Source organism: Lactuca sativa, chromosome 7, assembly GCF_002870075.4.
Source record: "Lactuca sativa cultivar Salinas chromosome 7, Lsat_Salinas_v11, whole genome shotgun sequence".
Lineage (NCBI taxonomy): Eukaryota > Viridiplantae > Streptophyta > Magnoliopsida > Asterales > Asteraceae > Lactuca > Lactuca sativa.
The window spans coordinates 13,410,576-13,427,846 of record NC_056629.2 but is presented as its reverse complement, the minus strand read 5'-3'; the positions used below and the strand labels follow the sequence as shown (position 1 = coordinate 13,427,846).

The 17,271-nt window shown below is 32.5% G+C and overlaps 1 protein-coding gene and 1 long non-coding RNA gene across 2 annotated transcripts; one reads left to right on the top strand and one right to left on the bottom strand.

The window, feature by feature from the left end:
• Window positions 1-3,693: 3,693 nt before the first annotated feature.
• LOC111906017 (probable helicase CHR10) lies at window positions 3,694-9,549 on the bottom strand. The gene is made up of 16 exons (XM_023901756.3): window positions 9,268-9,549; window positions 8,294-8,301; window positions 7,588-7,666; window positions 7,343-7,503; window positions 7,139-7,270; window positions 6,758-7,056; window positions 6,510-6,627; window positions 6,141-6,230; window positions 5,945-6,052; window positions 5,639-5,842; window positions 5,421-5,546; window positions 4,680-5,326; window positions 4,455-4,600; window positions 4,204-4,371; window positions 4,012-4,126; window positions 3,694-3,899 (listed from the first exon to the last, which is right to left on the bottom strand). The coding sequence occupies exons 1-16, from the start codon at window positions 9,452-9,454 to the stop codon at window positions 3,872-3,874; spliced, it is 2,616 nt and encodes an 871-aa protein (XP_023757524.1). The 5' UTR covers window positions 9,455-9,549; the 3' UTR covers window positions 3,694-3,871.
• Window positions 5,226-6,145, top strand: LOC122195028 (uncharacterized). The gene is made up of 2 exons (XR_006184952.2): window positions 5,226-5,358; window positions 5,574-6,145. It is a non-coding gene; the product is annotated as an uncharacterized LOC122195028 (long non-coding RNA).
• Window positions 9,550-17,271: the final 7,722 nt, after the last annotated feature.

Here is a 17,271-nt window from a genome sequence, read left to right as displayed (position 1 = left end):
TGAGAATATTAAGACTATAGCAATGTAACACTCTCTGTTAGATAAGAAAAAATACACTAAGATTGTAGTATGATAATATATTATGTTAGATAGAAAGAATACAAAGATATAATATATTTTGTCAGATAGAGAGAATACAATAAGATTATATTATGATGGTAATACACCGTCATACAAAGAGAAATTTAGATGCATTTTATGCATAGTTTAGCATGTTTATTTACGTCTTTGCATCGTTTTATCATCTTGGTACATTTTTGCTTTTTGGTGGAATTGGAAAAAAGTTCGCTGATTTGAAAGAAGTTCACACATCATTTGAAATTGCTTTAGAATTTCAATAAGCTTTTGGATTCTAATCGGTGTGTGCTTTTCATTGTTATTTACATGAACATGTGGGGAGAGAAATGCAAAATGTCATGAAAGGCATTGTACTTTTATGTGCACATGGGTCGTGAGTTTATAGTTCATTTTACACGGGCTATGCGATTGGCCTTTCTACTTGGCAAAAAAGGGTTATGTGGATGCTTTTCCGAAGACTTGGGTGTTTTAAAAGCATTTGGAAATGATTATTCCCATGTTTGCAAAATTAATTTGCATATTGATTTATGTTCGAACTATTAATTCCTTTTAGCCACGATCAAATAAAAATCTTGATTTCCGATTTCATGTCTTAGTTCATCTTAGTCGTTGAATTGATTTTGGAAAGGGTTTGGGTTTAGTGATGCATGTTTGGTTTTGAATTAACATCGTAATTTTTTTTTTTATGTTGGTCATTTTAGATTAGACCAATTCTCGCAACCTTATTTTATTTTTTTTTAATGTTTAATTGTTTTAGGAATTAAAAATATTAACAATCAAATGGTTCTTAATCTATTATTATACTACTCTTGACTTCTACATGTCTCAAGAACTTGAATCATCAGGCTCAAGGATGATATCTCCCCAACCATGCTACCACCAGCCCAACATTATTCCTTTAGTCATGAAATAGACTTGAAATTAGATGTTTTTACCACTGATTATTCAAGTCTTATCTACTTTAACTTCATATAGCATTATACTATTCTATCCACGAGGACATGAACCCTACTTTCAATGCTCTTTTGTGAACATAGCAAAGTTTAAATATTTTTTATATGTTGGCTTAACAATCAAACAAAAACAATATTATAATAAGCCGATTACCATCTAAGGCAACGAAAAAATATACTAGTATTATAGTAATATAATATTTTATGTCATCCAACTTATTTGAATGAGCTAAAAAAAATACAGTAGTAATATTACAATGACATTATTTTGCTAAAATAAAGAAAATATAGTAAAAATATTATAAGATAATAAATTATATAAAGTTGTTTTTAAAACCTTAGACCTTTTTTTTAAGTCTTATCATAGTCGGTAATGATTTTTTTACCAACTAAAAACTCAAATATGTAAACATTTATTTCTTGTCATTTTCTTTATAGAAGAACTATGGTTAATACAATTTTTACAATAATTTTAAAAATTAAAATATACTATTTTATAAAACTGTCTGATTTACATAAGACTACAGGAAGTAGGGATGAAAGTGGGTCCAAACCCTTATCGGATGGACCCGGAAAACCCAGAACCGGTAAACGGGATTTTGTAGAACCAGACCGGTATGTATGAACCGGTTCCAGTTCGGTTCCGGATAAAATGGGTCTAGAACCGGAAAACCCGGAAACATCAAAGTGGGTAGGTTGGAACCAAATAAGTGGGTTAGAACCGGAAAAACCGGAATTTTTTGGTAATTACTTACTACTTAATGGGTTGAACTTTGAAAATTTTCATATTGATATCCCGACTTCGGGGGATTGTAACTCAGTGAATCTGAAACCAAAATTAACAAAATTATAGTCTAAAATCATGCACAAAATCTAAAATAAACTCTGGAAAAAACCGCATGTCAATCCAACTTTAAACGAATGAGATATGCATGTGTTAACATTTTCACATAATACAAAATACAAAAACAAATAGCTGAAAAAGTTGAAAAATTTTAGTTTTGATATCTCGGCTTCGGAGGACTGTAAATCATTGAATGTTAAACCAAAAATGACAAAAATATAGTCTAAACTCATATACAAACTATAAATGCAAGTTGGAAAAAAACCACATGTCAATCCAACTTCAAACGAATTAGATATGTATGTTTTAAAACTTTCTCAAAAAAAAAAAAAAAAAAAAAAAAAAAAAAAAAAACTGAAAAACTAAAAACTTCCAGCTTTGATATCTCGACTTTGTGAGACTGTAAGTCAATGAATATAAAACTAAAAATGACAAATTTATAGTCTAAAATCATTTACAAACTCTAAACTACATGTTGGAAAAAACCACATATCAATCGGAGTTGAAACCAATGAGATATGCATATTTTAAACGTTTCATAAAAACCGGTTCCGGCCCTAAAAATGGTTCCGGTTCCAAACACTGGTTCCGGTTTTTAGACCCGGTTTACCCGAACCCGATGGACCCAAACCCGGATTACCCGGAACTCGGATAAAGCCAATTTGTAAACCCGGAACCGAAACCGGTTCTATATTTTTCGGTTCTAATGGTTCCGGTTCCGGTCCGATTCCGATTCCGGTCCGGTTTTCCGGTTCTAAATCTCATCCCTAACAGAAAGTGAGTGTATCAAGCCCACTCACCAAGCTTTGTTAGCACACGCCAACACCATCCCCTAGCACGCTACGGGAGAGCACCACGTGCCGGAGAGAGAGAGAGAGAGAGAGAGAGAGAGAGAGAGAGAGAGAGAGAGAGGAGAGAGAGAGAGACTTTATTTTAGTTTTTTTTCTTCCAAACTTAATATCAAACTCACCACCATTCCCTGGTATCATGATATGCTTAAAGCATCTTCGATAGTAATATCATTATATACTTAAAACATCTTCAATGATTAAATTATATTATGATTTAAAATAAATGTCACATCATCATTTCATTAATTTTGACCTCTACATTAATAAATGATTGCTCTAATAATTAAGCTTATTTAAATAGTTTTTTATAAATTTAATTAATTTATCTCGTCTTTCTAAAAATGATTTATAAAAGCTTCTCATTTAATTATATATTTTTAAACAAAAATATTTTTTAATAAATATATATCGATTCATTGCTTATATATGTAAAATACAAAAAAAAATTATGATATAGTTATAAAAATAAAATGAAAAACATTAAAAATATTATATTACTGTCATAACAATTGTACTTTAGAAATAAAATGTTATTAGTATTTATATTTATATAGAATATTTAATAAGTACATAAATAAAATATATTTAAAACTAGGTTATAAGTGAAAGGGCAGATATATGGTTAAAATTGAAGGTGATCCATTTACAAGTTGCGAAAATAAGCAAGCAAAATAACTATCTTTTTCAATATTATTAAGTCGTCATTTAAAAAAAATGTATAATAATAAACCTTCCATTGGAGATGCTCCTAGGTGACATGCCAAAAAATGATATGACAACTTAACATACACATCACCACTCCCTTTAATGTAAAGAATTATACTTGGCTAGTTTGTTTACTTCTCTTTCACAATCATTCATTTCTAAAGAGTATTTGTCTTCAATACGTTATATCTATTCTCTCTTATGGATATACACTTTCGTTTCTTATATATAAATTCCCAATAGTGCCTTTTTTGTTTACTAGTTTGTTTCGTTAGTAATTCAATTTATATATACATTTTATATTACAATACCTATGTAAATTATAACATTAAACAATTATACAACATAACATAAAAAGTTACTAAACTGAATAAGATACAATAGTATAAAGCTGTATGAAGTTAAAGTAGATATGAAGAACTCACTTGCCTCCACAACTCTCAAGACGAACCTCGCCGAAAATAGTACCTGAAAATCATAAATCCAGTTCTTCTAAATTACACCAACTTTTGATTCATTTTTTACAATTTCTTTTTTTTTTTTGCATAATTTTTATATAAAATAATGGAGGTGGACTTACACGTATATCTTTAGGCCATATAAAGCAGCATACTTTCGAAGAAGACGTTCAACTGAGTACCACTCTGACCTATCTGCCCCATCTTGGTACCCAATTCGTGGCATATGGATCGAAGCTATTTATTTTATTCACAGTAATAAATTAATAATAATAATTAAAATAATTATATAATATTAATAATATAAAAAATACCAGAATTTTTAGCAGCTGAAAACGAAGCTTTTGAGAGACACTGTTCCAGATCAGAAATAGAGATACTGCTACGTGGCACTTTCCGTCTTGGATTATACGATTGGACAACAGCTAGGCCCACCCACTCACGTCCTTTATTATTGTTATTGTTATTGTCCACGTCACCACCTGCACAATGTTCCAACACTTTCTAGAACTTTCTACAACAACTAAAAAAATTAATTGTATTACTAAGATATTAAGATGCTGACCTGTCACTTGTATTAAATGGAGGTCGCCAAGATGAAGGTCCCCAAATTCAGAAGCTCGTTCATATGCAGATGGAATTTCAGGTGAAAGCTTAGCTAATGCATCAAACATACCACCATGTCCCCACTTCCCCGAATCATCAACACAGCTGTAAAAAAATAAATAAAATAAATAAAATAAAAAAACGGAAGTAGGACGCTATATGTAGAAACAAGAAGAGTAATCACCTGAAAATTATAGAAGACTCAGAGGGAGAAACTTTAGAAGGCTGTGTACAATCTCCATAAACAAAGTTCACCAAACCAGAATCCAAAAGCATATTATTGGTAGGGCCCACAACATCCTTCACATTCAACGACTCATACCCTTGAGCTTCCCATTTCGCCAATTTCTTCTCCTCAGCCTTCTTCCTAACAGCCTCCGCTTTCACTCTCTTCTCCTCCATTACCATTAAACTTCTCTTATTTCTCTCCTCCTCCAATGCTGACTCATCACATTTCTCCGATGTCTCCTTAATCTTCTCAACCCACGAAAGATACGAAGCTTCATCAACACCAGGGTCAAAGTCAACATCACGTCTTCCATGTCCGCCTAATTGCAATACATCATTTGAATCGATCTCAACCGTTGGATCATTTCCGCCATGTCGGAAGGCAATCACCTTATCGATTATATCATTCAATTTTGACATGTCTAATTGATGATCGGAATTCTGTTTGGGATCGAGAATGTGTAGACTCAGTATAACAGATCGAAGATCAGTTGGAGCAACTCCAACCATGTCTTTACATTCCTTTTCCTTGTCTGTATTATCATCTTCACCTATCACATCATGACTCAGTTGCAACTTCCTCTCTGCTCTCTGCATGATAACCTACAAGGGAGGGGTATTCATTCAATTCAAAGGTTTAAAATACCAACCAACCTACTTTCACTCCTTTTAACAGCATAATAAAATTTTGACTCACCTCCTCCACTGTGCGTTCAGTGACTAAATTGATGGACATGACGTGGTTCATTTGACCAATCCTGTGGGCCCTCTGTAACGCCTGCTTATCCACCTGTGGATTCCAATCTTGCTCATAAAATATAACCTGCATTTATTTTTGTACAATACTCAGTCAAACAATGGGACCAAGTCAAAGGAGAGAGAGAGAAAGAGGGATGGTAGTATTGCAAAGCTCACAGTGTCAGCAGCTACAAGATTTAACCCAACTCCCCCTGCTCTGGTGGAAATCATGAAGACAAATGCAGAGTCGGAATCAGCTTCGGAATTGGAATTTCCAATTCCGGACTTTCGGCTAAAACTTCTTATTGCAGCAAACCGCTCTTCAGCCCTAATGGATCCATCAAGCCGCTCATAAGGGTATTTTCTCAACTCCATGTAGTCCTGTATTTCAAAATTTTCCAAAAAAGTTAAATGGATATACATAAACATGGCTGAGTAGCTGACAGCTGGCAGTTTTATTTATGCAAAAAGAAGGAAGTAAACCTGCAATACATCAAGTGTGTGTGTCATCTGTGCGAACAGAAGAACACGGTGTCCAGAAGTATGTAGCTTCTGAAGTAGCTGGTCTAAGACTACCAGTTTTCCACTTGCCTGAAAGAAATCAAAAAAGATTTTAAATTTATTACTAACATTTTTGTATGATTTTATAAATAAATAGAGATATGATATGTTTTTATACCTGAACCAAGTGTTCACCCTCTTCATATGGTTCTGGCTCTATACCAGCAAAGAGGTAAGGATGACTACATGCTTTACGTAGTTGTATTACCTGCATTAACACAAGCAATCAAATACTACTTCTCAAGTAATTTACATTTTTGGTCCCTGTACTATATTGTGTTCTTTGAATACGGTCCAAAAGGAATCCTTTTTTTCATTTCAAGTCCCTAATGCAATGATTTATAACACTTTTTGTCCAGTCATCAAATTTATGAAAAATGACTAATTTACCCTTGTCGAATTTGGTAAAAAACTAACAAGCCATGACAAAATGTTTTCCTGCTAAATGTTCATGATAGTAAGCCTAGAAGGAGAGATGTCGGCTTACAATATTCTGCAAGGATTGATGACTAGAAGTTCCAGAAGACAATGCTAGAAGCTTAGGAAGCTCTCTTCTTAGTATTGACATATACACCTTCTTCTGCAAGGTCACCAATGGAGCCATCCTGATTAAAAAAATGGAATCTGTTAACTAAATTGGTATCTAGAGTAACAATAAGGGTATTTTGGTCTTTTAATAAAAAGGAAGAATGGAATTGGCAACGAAACAAACACGCCCCATAATAAGAAACTTACACTGTGATTTCAGTAAGAGGTGGCAAAGAAAGGGTCCCACTTTGAATAAGCCTAGACTTTGTTCTTCGTAGCATGAATGCCCCCAAAATATATCTTAAGCTTTTGAACTTCTCCTTATCTACTGATGCACCTTTACCTTCTTTAAATTTTGAGCAGAATTGCTCCAATGTCCCAAAGATTGAAGGCATACAGAAATGCAAAAGAGCCCAAAGCTCAGTAAGACTATTCTGAATAGGTGTTCCAGTCATGAGTAGACACCTAGGCATCATATAACTCTCTCTGAGAACATTATACAAAACCTGAAAAACAATCAAACAATCAATAAACCTGAAACACACTTTAAAGAAACTAATAAACTAGTCTTAAAAAGTTAAAACCTACACTGGAAGGATTTTTAAGTCTTTGAGCCTCATCAATAACAACATAATTCCATGGAATTTGAGAAAGAAAGTCTTGATCGATTAAAGCAATATCATATGTTGTAAGGAGCACATCAAAAGGTAACGCCTGCACCTGAAAAACTCAACGCCACATCAGCATGCATAAACACGTCAGCAAGAACTTGTTGGACTACTTATTACTTACATTGGGTGGTGACGATTGTTTTTGCACATGTTCAAACATTTCTCTTCTCAAAGTACGCCTGTGTTGTTTGTCTCCAACATAACGAAGAATGGTCAACTTTGGGGCGAATTGGTTGACTTCTGATACCCATCCATCAGTTACACTGAGAGGACAGAGTATCACTGTGCAAGACATATATTAAAGAATTAATAAATAATCACAACATGTTATGTTACGATTAGCAAAGTAATTTTTTGATTACTTACAAAAGGGTCCGTGTAATCCACGAGAAAACTTTAAATAACTTAGGAATGAGATGGCTTGTAATGTCTTTCCAAGCCCCATCTGTTAGTAACCATTTAAAGGATGAGTATAAGAATTTGAATTGAAAAAATGTGGGGATTTAGTCCCATATAGATGGAAAATAAGTGAATTTTTCACTTTATGTACATAATTCTACTTCATTTATAAAAGAATCAAAACAATCAACTAAATCCATCAAAGCAAGGAAAATTGTTTTGACTTGCAATATTTGATAAGGGAGGTAGATTATACATATACAGTGAATAATTTAATTATTTTCTATCTATGTGGGACGAAATCCCAACAACCATACTCATATTGAATACCCTTTATGTTAACCATGGAATTCTAGAATTAAAGTGGCATAATTTCATGATTTTATTACATGATTTCTCCAAAAATTGATATGGGATTTTCCAGTTGTAGTTGTTTGATATGTTTGGTGTAATTTAGTTTACCAATTTTGAGAATTTGGTTTCAGTTTTTTAGGGACGTATCTTGGCTTCTTTACTGTGCACATTGTTTTCTTAAAGAAGGTGGAAGAAAAGGTTTAATTTTTGCATTATTTTCATTAATGTTTTAGTTGCCAATTCAACAATTAGAATGTAAGTAAGAGATTTCAATAAAACTTTGCAAGCTTCCAGTTTCGATGTAGAAATGCAAGTATACCTCATCTCCTGCAAACACATGAAACAAAACAACCAAGTCACCACAATTCATATTCTTGAGTAGATAGTATTACTACAATGAAACAAAATGCTAGCAAAAAAATATTAAGTGACCATCATAATAGCATGAATTCAAATTCAATTAACCAAGGCTACTTCACGGATAAACTGAACCAGTTGAGAGCTTTTTACATTTTCAGTGAAGAAATGATTACTCAAGGGTAGTTCAAGGCTCGAGTTCATGGTCAAGGGCTGATTCAAGTTTAAGTTTTTCAATTTTAGTTTCATCTGCAAGTTGTGTTTCAAGTTTATTACTCTCAATCGAATAGTGATCATCAGCTTGATTCAAGTAGTGAGATCATAAACTCTGTCACTCCAACAAAGCATCTTGCATCCCCTAATCTCAATTTTGGCTCTTTATGAGATCCCAACCAATACAAGAAAAGGTATTTTTTTTAAAATTGAAATCACGGGATGAAGCTAACCTTGATGAAACTGAGGTGTTACTTTTATCAATGTAACTTCATCATGTCTACATTTAACAGTTCATGTTCATATAAGCAAAAACAGCACTTTCATCGTTCTCAATTAGGAAGATAACTGAGGCGGCACTCACTTGCTTTGATGAAAGTTGGATTGTGAAAATGCGCAAAAAAAGGCTCGTTATGGGTCAAACCACACAAAAGTAAAGGGTTCCAATTTGGGATTAGGTCGTTATTCTAATTTCTAAATAAAGTGCCATAGGCTAATCATCTTAACGTTTTGCGATTCTCTAAATGTACGCATACAACATGACAAGAAAACATACTGAGAGACGGTTCGCAAGCATAAGTGGCAGGGATTGATGAACTCAAAATTTGCCCAAACTAAGACATTTGAGTAAATTGTCAACGAACAGATTGTTTCCCAAAAATGAGGACAAATTCAAAACTTGCAACAGAATCTTAGATTACAAAACTGAAACGAATTGCGTACCGAGAATAACGTTGACACCGATAAGGTATCGCCGTATGAGCCATGAGAGTCCTTCAATTTGGTGAGGCTTAAGGGTCGCCGTTACACCATAGTCGGAACAGTTGACTTGAGCCTCCCCGGTAGCGGCGCGGGCATCTCCTTCGAATACGCACTTGGCGGCGGCGATTAATCTCTGTTCGTAGTTCATTTTCTTTGGTTTGGCGCAAATGCTGATGAGTTTGAATTTTGGTGAAAATATATTCCAAAATACCAAATCATCAAACTTACATAACAAGAATGGAGGAATTGAAAAGGTTGTTTCGGTAAATTTGTACTTGTATCGTGGCAGTACTTGGAAACGTGGCGTACGTGTGGGCAGGGGGAAAAAATAATTGTGCTTATACGACATTCACTGTAATAATAAAATAAATGATTTTTTTTTTATACGTGTCAAATTCTTATTGAATTGTTAGATTGTTATTTTGAATTAAATTTTTTTTCACATATCATTTTATTAATTTTTCTATTTTATTAAATTTCGTATAATATTTTAAAGTAATAATTGCAATAAATATACTAATAAATTGATATAATTTCATTAATAAATTTACCTTTTAATTTCAAATTTTCCAAGTTAAAGTTCATTAATATCTTTTGTTTATTTATTTAAATTTAAAAGATAAAAAACATTTCAATTATAATAATTTATTATTTTTCTTATTTTCTTATAAATTCAAAGTTCTCAAATATTTTGATATTTATATTTAACTTTTTTTTAATTAATTCATGTAATACATAGGTATTGCAACTAGTTATTTATATAATAATAATATTACTAGGTTATATCCGTACTATACGGAAAAGTAAATTAAAATAACATATAATTAATTGGATAAGTTATAGTCAAAATTTGTTAAATGTTTAGGACATAAAAAATGGGATGGTTTGATTTGTAAATATATTATTTAGTTTTTATTTATTTGACAAAATGTGTCAAATGTATTATATATTGTTGTATTATTAGGAAAAAAAAAAAAAAAAAAAAAAAAAAAAAGACAACACATGAATATTTACAATTTTAAAGGGTATGTTGAGCTTAATCGAATTCTATAAGGTCCAAATTGTAAAATTAAAGATCAAATTTTGTTGGACAAAACTACAAATTTGGTCCTTGTGGTTTGTAAAAAACTTTGGATAGGGTCCAAAAAGTTTCCAACTTGCATGGAATGTCCAAAATTAGAAATTCTCTATGAATTTGGTCCTAAAAAACTTGAAAAGACTATTATGCCCTTTTAATTTCCATTTTATATTTTCTATATTTACTTTAACACTATTTTAACTTTAAAATAATAATAAAATCAAAAGGATTATATATCCCACCCACAATATTCACCGTACCTTCCCTTTTCTCTCTTCCCCTTCTATCTCTTTCGTCTCCTCATTCTGCTAACCCACCTTCGACACCTCCGACGAGTCCCACCCATTCACCATCGTCATTAAGAAAGTGGAAGGGCAATACTTGATAAAAAAACATAATCTGCCATCTTGGGTTAATCTGTGATTGAACAACAGGTGGGAACTCACACACAGATTGTGTGTGTGTCTGTGTGTGTGATAAAGATAACAAAAAGACGAACGATGAGATTAAGAAAGCGATAACACCACTTTCGCACCACTACTCCTCAATTGCTGACCAGATCAATTTCCTAAAATTGATATTTGTTTGGATCGATCATCAAAAGGTCGACCAAAGGGGATGTCGATGATAGGTTGATGGAATGGTGCACCAAAGCAGATTATTGGAAAGGAAGCCAACCGGAGATGATAAGGTGGCCCTAGGCGGAGCTGTCAACGGTTTAGCAGTACGCAACACTATTGATTGCTCAATGAACATGAATCTGAAATGCAAACTCAAAACAGATCTTTTTAATCTGGTACACGTAAGTTAGTGGAATTAGGAACTCATGGTTGAAGCATGAATGTGCAGCTGATAAGTCATTCCAGGATATGGGTTTAATCCACTGTTGTAGGAACTCATACAGAGGGTCGATGATGGTTTCATTGGGGTTGTTGATGGAGAAATCATGGAGACCGAGTTTCTGTTTATGGCCTCAAACCTTGTGAAGGATGCAGTCGAAGGATGCTTGATCTCTGGGTGATTCTGAAATGTCAATTGGGTGGTTGAGGAGGATGATTTACAAATGACAATGGTTGTGAAGAAGATGAGATTGAGAAGAAGATCTAGGTATTGTGTTGGGAGAAAAAGTCGTATACGTGTGTGTGTGAGAGAGAGAAAGAGAGGATATGGGATGTTATTTTTTATTTCTTAAAATAAAAAAGTATTAAAATAAATAAAAAAATACAAAAAAGAAATTAAAAGGGCAAAACCGTCATTTCAGGTGTTCTAAGGACCAAAACCACGGAAAGGTTTTATTTTGGACTTCCCATGCAAGTCGAAACCTTTTTTGACCCTATCCAAAGTTTTTTAGAAACCACAAGGACCAAATTTGCAGTTTTGTCAATTTTGTTGACAAAAGGAATGCCCAAAAAATGCAAACATTTTCTCATTACGGTTGAAGTTGCTTCTCACACAACAATACACAAAAACATTTCGCTCATATCCTCACCATACAAACGAATGAATCATCTTAAAGCTTAATTTCTTGAAATTGATTTGTTTGATATAATAAATAAATATTTGTTGTGGGTAAAATAAACAGAGTAAATATGTTTATTTATAGTAGAAAATAAAGTCGATTAAATTTATGTTTTTTTTTCTTCATTGTTTCTAAGAACTTAAAGCATTAAAAGTCGTGGCCATTTAATCAACCATACTAAATTCTAAATGAAAACAAATATAATAAAAGATAAAACAGGAACATGTCATAACTCAATCAAGTTTTTCACAAAATCATTCGATATAGTTTTTCAATTAAATACAAAACGTTTGAGTTATATGCGCTAAAAAATATTGGTTTTTTATTTTCTCTATAAACTTCAATAATTATTTGCAATAAAAATATATATAATTGATATTTTTCATTCCATAATTGAAATTAATTCAATGATATACTATTAAAACAAAACTAAGAGAAAATGAAATTGGATTTTTTTGTTTAAAACTATGTTGTTTAAATGGTTTTATACCTAAGCTTAGGCACATAACAATCATATATTCACTTTTTTTTTATCTCTCTCTCTATCTCTCTCTCCCTCTCTCTCTCTCTCTCTCTCTCTCTCTTTATATATATATATATATATATATATATATATATATATATATATATATATATATGTTATTTTGTTTGTTACATTTATTGTGTGTTAGAATGCACCAATAACAATTTGTAAATTAAATAATTATTTAATTAAATAAATATAAATATTCAATTATTTCCATAATTATATGTATATTAAATGATATTCATAATTATAATTATCTTTTTATGGAAACTAATTAAATTCGTCATTAATGTCAGTAATAACATTCTTTCAGAATGAATTCGCATCTAGGTTTTTATATATGAGTTCGTATTTTGTTTCGGGATTCAGTCACTTAAAATACAATAAAGTTGTATGGAATATGAAGAACGATAGTGTATTCCACTAGAATACACTCTCATTCTGTTGAAATACACTCTAATTCTTCTAGATATAAATTCATTATGAAATAATATTATTGTTGACATTAATGACGAATTTAATTAGTTTCTATAAAAATGAGTTATAAGTATGGATAACATTTAATATACATATAATTAATACTAAATTCGTATTGGTGCATTATAGCACACAATAGATGTGATAAACATTTGAACCTACCTCTCTCTCTCTCTCTCTCTCTCTCTCTCTCTATATATATATATATATATATATATATATATATATATATATATATATATATATATATATATATATATATATATATATATATATATATATATGTTGTGGAACATTGTCCATTTTAAATCCGAATCTGAAAATCAATGTGTATTGAGGTATCAAATTACACAAAAACACGCAAAACCCTTTTTGTTCCAATATTAATTATCTTTTTAATATGATATTGTTTTTTTCTCCTAAATGTATAGAATCAATGATAATTTTAAATTTATATAATAATAATAAAATTGATCATTTATTTAATAACTTTTATAACAAAATTATAATTTGTATGTTATCACAATATAATAAATTACAATTTAAGGAAATTAAAAAAAGAATATGATTAGTAATATAATTTTACTTAAATATAACATATTTCTTATTTATAAATCCAAACGAATAATCTTAAATAAATATTTACATTCTAAATACCAAAATATAAAAGTCTATTATGTAAGTTATAAATTTTTTATTTGTTTAGTTTTAGTAATTAATTAACATAAGATCATATTTGACAAAGTAACTAAAAAGCTAGCTTTTAGTTTATAAACTAGTATATTATTAAGTTAGTTTATCAATAAGCCAAATTATAAACTACAATAAGTTATTATTGTGGTTTTTCCATGCATGCATAGTTGGCCTGAATGATGCAAGTTGTTACTGAACCAACGCCACTTTAGTTGATAGTTGAGACGACTTACTTGGTTATGTGGTTATGACCTATGAATGAGACCTGAGGGAGGGGTTGATTAAGTAAACTTCTTATCATCTTTGATTAAGTACACACAACACATTGATAAGATTCGATTTTTTGACTTTTGAAAATGGAATAAATGTTTTTGTTGTGCTTGCAAGGCTGCAATTGCAACAGTTTATGAGGATCTCAAGTTGAATTTGGGTTTGGGCTTGGGCAAGGTCGGTCATAATATTTTTTAGACTAAATCAAAATTACAAGTTTCATCTAGGTGACGCTTTGTCAAAGTTTACTTATGGATATTGTTGGATGTTTTTTTATGTTGCACCGCTAGTACTAAAGCTTAATTTTGTTGCAATTTTTTTTTTTTGTGCAAAGCCCATCTCTGTTTAAAAAAATCTCAGTTAACTACAAAGTACAATAACTATTTTGACCCCATCTTTATTTCCTATTGTGAATCATATTGATGTAGTGTCAGGCATGATTCACAACGAAGACTTCAACACAATTTCTCAATTTGCCATTGTGAATAATGGGATGAGCAACGAATTTGACACAGACAATGAAGGATATGAAAGTGGGGATGAAAATGAAACTAAAAATCGAGGAGATTTGACCTTAGATGGAGCTGAGATACCCTCTAATTTTAATAGTTTAGAAGGAATATATGTGACTAATGTTGACAATTGGACGGTGTCACACTCCGAGAGTAAAAATCATTTAACTCAATAATTGGGCATTTTTTTAAGAATAAGGACAAACTTATTAGAGCTATCAAGCTTTACACGATCAAGAAGCATCGACAATATGAAGTGATTGAAACATGTCCAACAATTTGGAAGATAAGATGCCTCACATCAGTACGCCCTGCGTACCAACTTTAGAACTCGTACGCCCCACGTACTACTTAACCCTAATATACTATGAAGGCCATAACTTCCTCATTATAAATCCGATTATGACGATCCTTATATCCATGAAAAGATAACAAGAAGTTATACGCTTTAATCAACTCATACTTGTCTTACAATATCCCGAACATACATCCAATTTCCATAAAAGCTCGATTTGACATATTACCAAAATACCCTTTGGCTCCAAAACACGAACCAAAAACCTGGATCATCCGAATCACATCATACACCCCCAAATGAGTCCAAATCTCAATTCTTCAAGGGTCTCAATCCTACTAATACTCAATTTTTTATCACCACCCCATAATAGGAAACAACTCGGAACAGGGCGTTACATCATGATATGCAAGAACTGTACGCAACACGTGAAGAAAGATTTGGTTAAGTCTTGGAAGCATTGATTGCACACACTATCAATGGAAAAAATGACTAGTGGCATGGAAAATGCAGCATGCAAGTGGTCATCATGCAGCGCCTTCGTTGGTATTAAAGGATGTTGCTACCCAATATTTATGAATTTGGCATGCTTTTTTTGAGGTTGCGGGCTCTAGCAATGACGTTAACGTTCTTGATCAGTTATCAATATTCGACGATCTTTTGTCAGAGAAGGCACAAATGCTCCTTTCACAGTGAATGAAACAAATATAAGTTTGGGTATTACCTTATGGACGAAATATATTCTAGATATTTCACATTCGTGAAGACATTCTGATACCCGGTGGAACCAAGAGATAAATTATTCAAGATAAGACATAAAGGAGCACATAATGATGTGGAAAATGCTTATGGGGTTCTAAAAGTTGAAATGACACATAATAGAACATATGACATGTGACAACCCTATATTTTTCCAAATGCAATGTAACACTCAAAAGTCAAATACAACGAAAACTATTTAGAATCAACGAAATTAACCTCAAAAATAAAGTGTTCAAATATCTAAATTGGGATGCATCAAATGTTAGATATCGTGCCAAGGTTTACAAAAACATAAAGAACCTTCGAAACCGAGTTATATTAAAGAAACTATAACCACTCAAATATTTACGACACACCCGGTAAAACACTATTTAACGTAAAAAGTGAAATTACAATAAAATGCATTTTAGCCTTAAGTATCTAAACAAAAGTTGTAGAGTCCGTTAAACTGTAAACGTACATAAAAAAGATCGCCCAAATTGGACCTCGTATGAAGAAGTTACGAATTTTCTAAGTTTCGTAACAATAGTAGGGGGCTAAAAACTCGAATTGAAGATCGAGCGATATTTAGCTAACGCAACCTAAACGCAAGTTGAAGGTCTCCACAATAGGAGTAAGATGATAAAGAGACAAACGAAAACCGACGTTGGATAAAGAAACTATGAATTTTTAAACGGACTTTAGCAGTCCCGGCCTATTAAAAACATAGCATTAAAAATAAAGTCAAAACTAGCCGACGGAGTCTAAATGAAAGTTGTAGAACATAATCTCACCTACGCGTAGATATAAAGAACGCGAAAAACGGAGCCCGTATGCGAAAGTTACGGAATTTAGAAGATGAAAGCCAGGATTACGCCCAGAGTAATGTAGGAGTATGCCCAGCGTACTCAGGTGCAGGGTCGAGTCCCATCGGCTGCAGCTCTACGCCTAGCTAGACTCGAGTCGTAAGCCATGACGCAAAGTTACACCCAGCGTACTCCGGTGGTACGCCCAGCGTACTCGCATTTTCAGCCCTATAAATAGAAGGCATAAGCTACGGATTTTAGCACACATTTCTCAAACACTCACTTACTCTCACACACTTTCAAGCACCAGAGGCCGTCCTGACACCCTCGATTTCCGCACCCGAGCTCCCGACGAAGGTTCTACGCTACCGAGATCCCCGAAAAGCTCGAAGACGCAACTTTCCGTGGTTGAAGTTCTGCTCGACTCTAGTCCCACTCTCTTCAAACCAAACAAGTGAGTTCATACCCCTACTTTTCAAGTCTTTTCATGTTTTAAGGGGGGGAATACAAGTACAATACAAGAAAACGTATCGTTTTATAAACATAAATGCAACATCTATCTTATTATTTTTCGATACCAACATCTTACTTTACGTATAAAGTTTAGTATATCACCAAGTTATTTTCACTAAATGGAACATACTTTCTGAAAAACTATAATGGGTATAGTTTGCGAGTTATTCATACATTCTTACGTATACATCTTGAAAAACGAAATACTTTCATCTAAAGTGAAATAAAGACTTTCTTATCGTAAATCTATTTATACTAAGTGATGTGAGATATTCAAACTTCAACGTACTCTTATGTATGCATTTCAAGTCCTGTATTATAAGCCATAATCTCTTGGAGGGAGAACGTGATACTTGTGTATAGATCTATATGGGATTGACAACCCCGCACCTAAACTGTTAGTTACAGTTAGACCGGCAGGTCTGGGGTGACAAATGTCATAACACTACAACACCTGAAGAATGTTGTTACATGCAGTATGTGTCAATAGTATGGTTATAAGACTCACACGAAAGTATAAAAACAAGCTTGATTT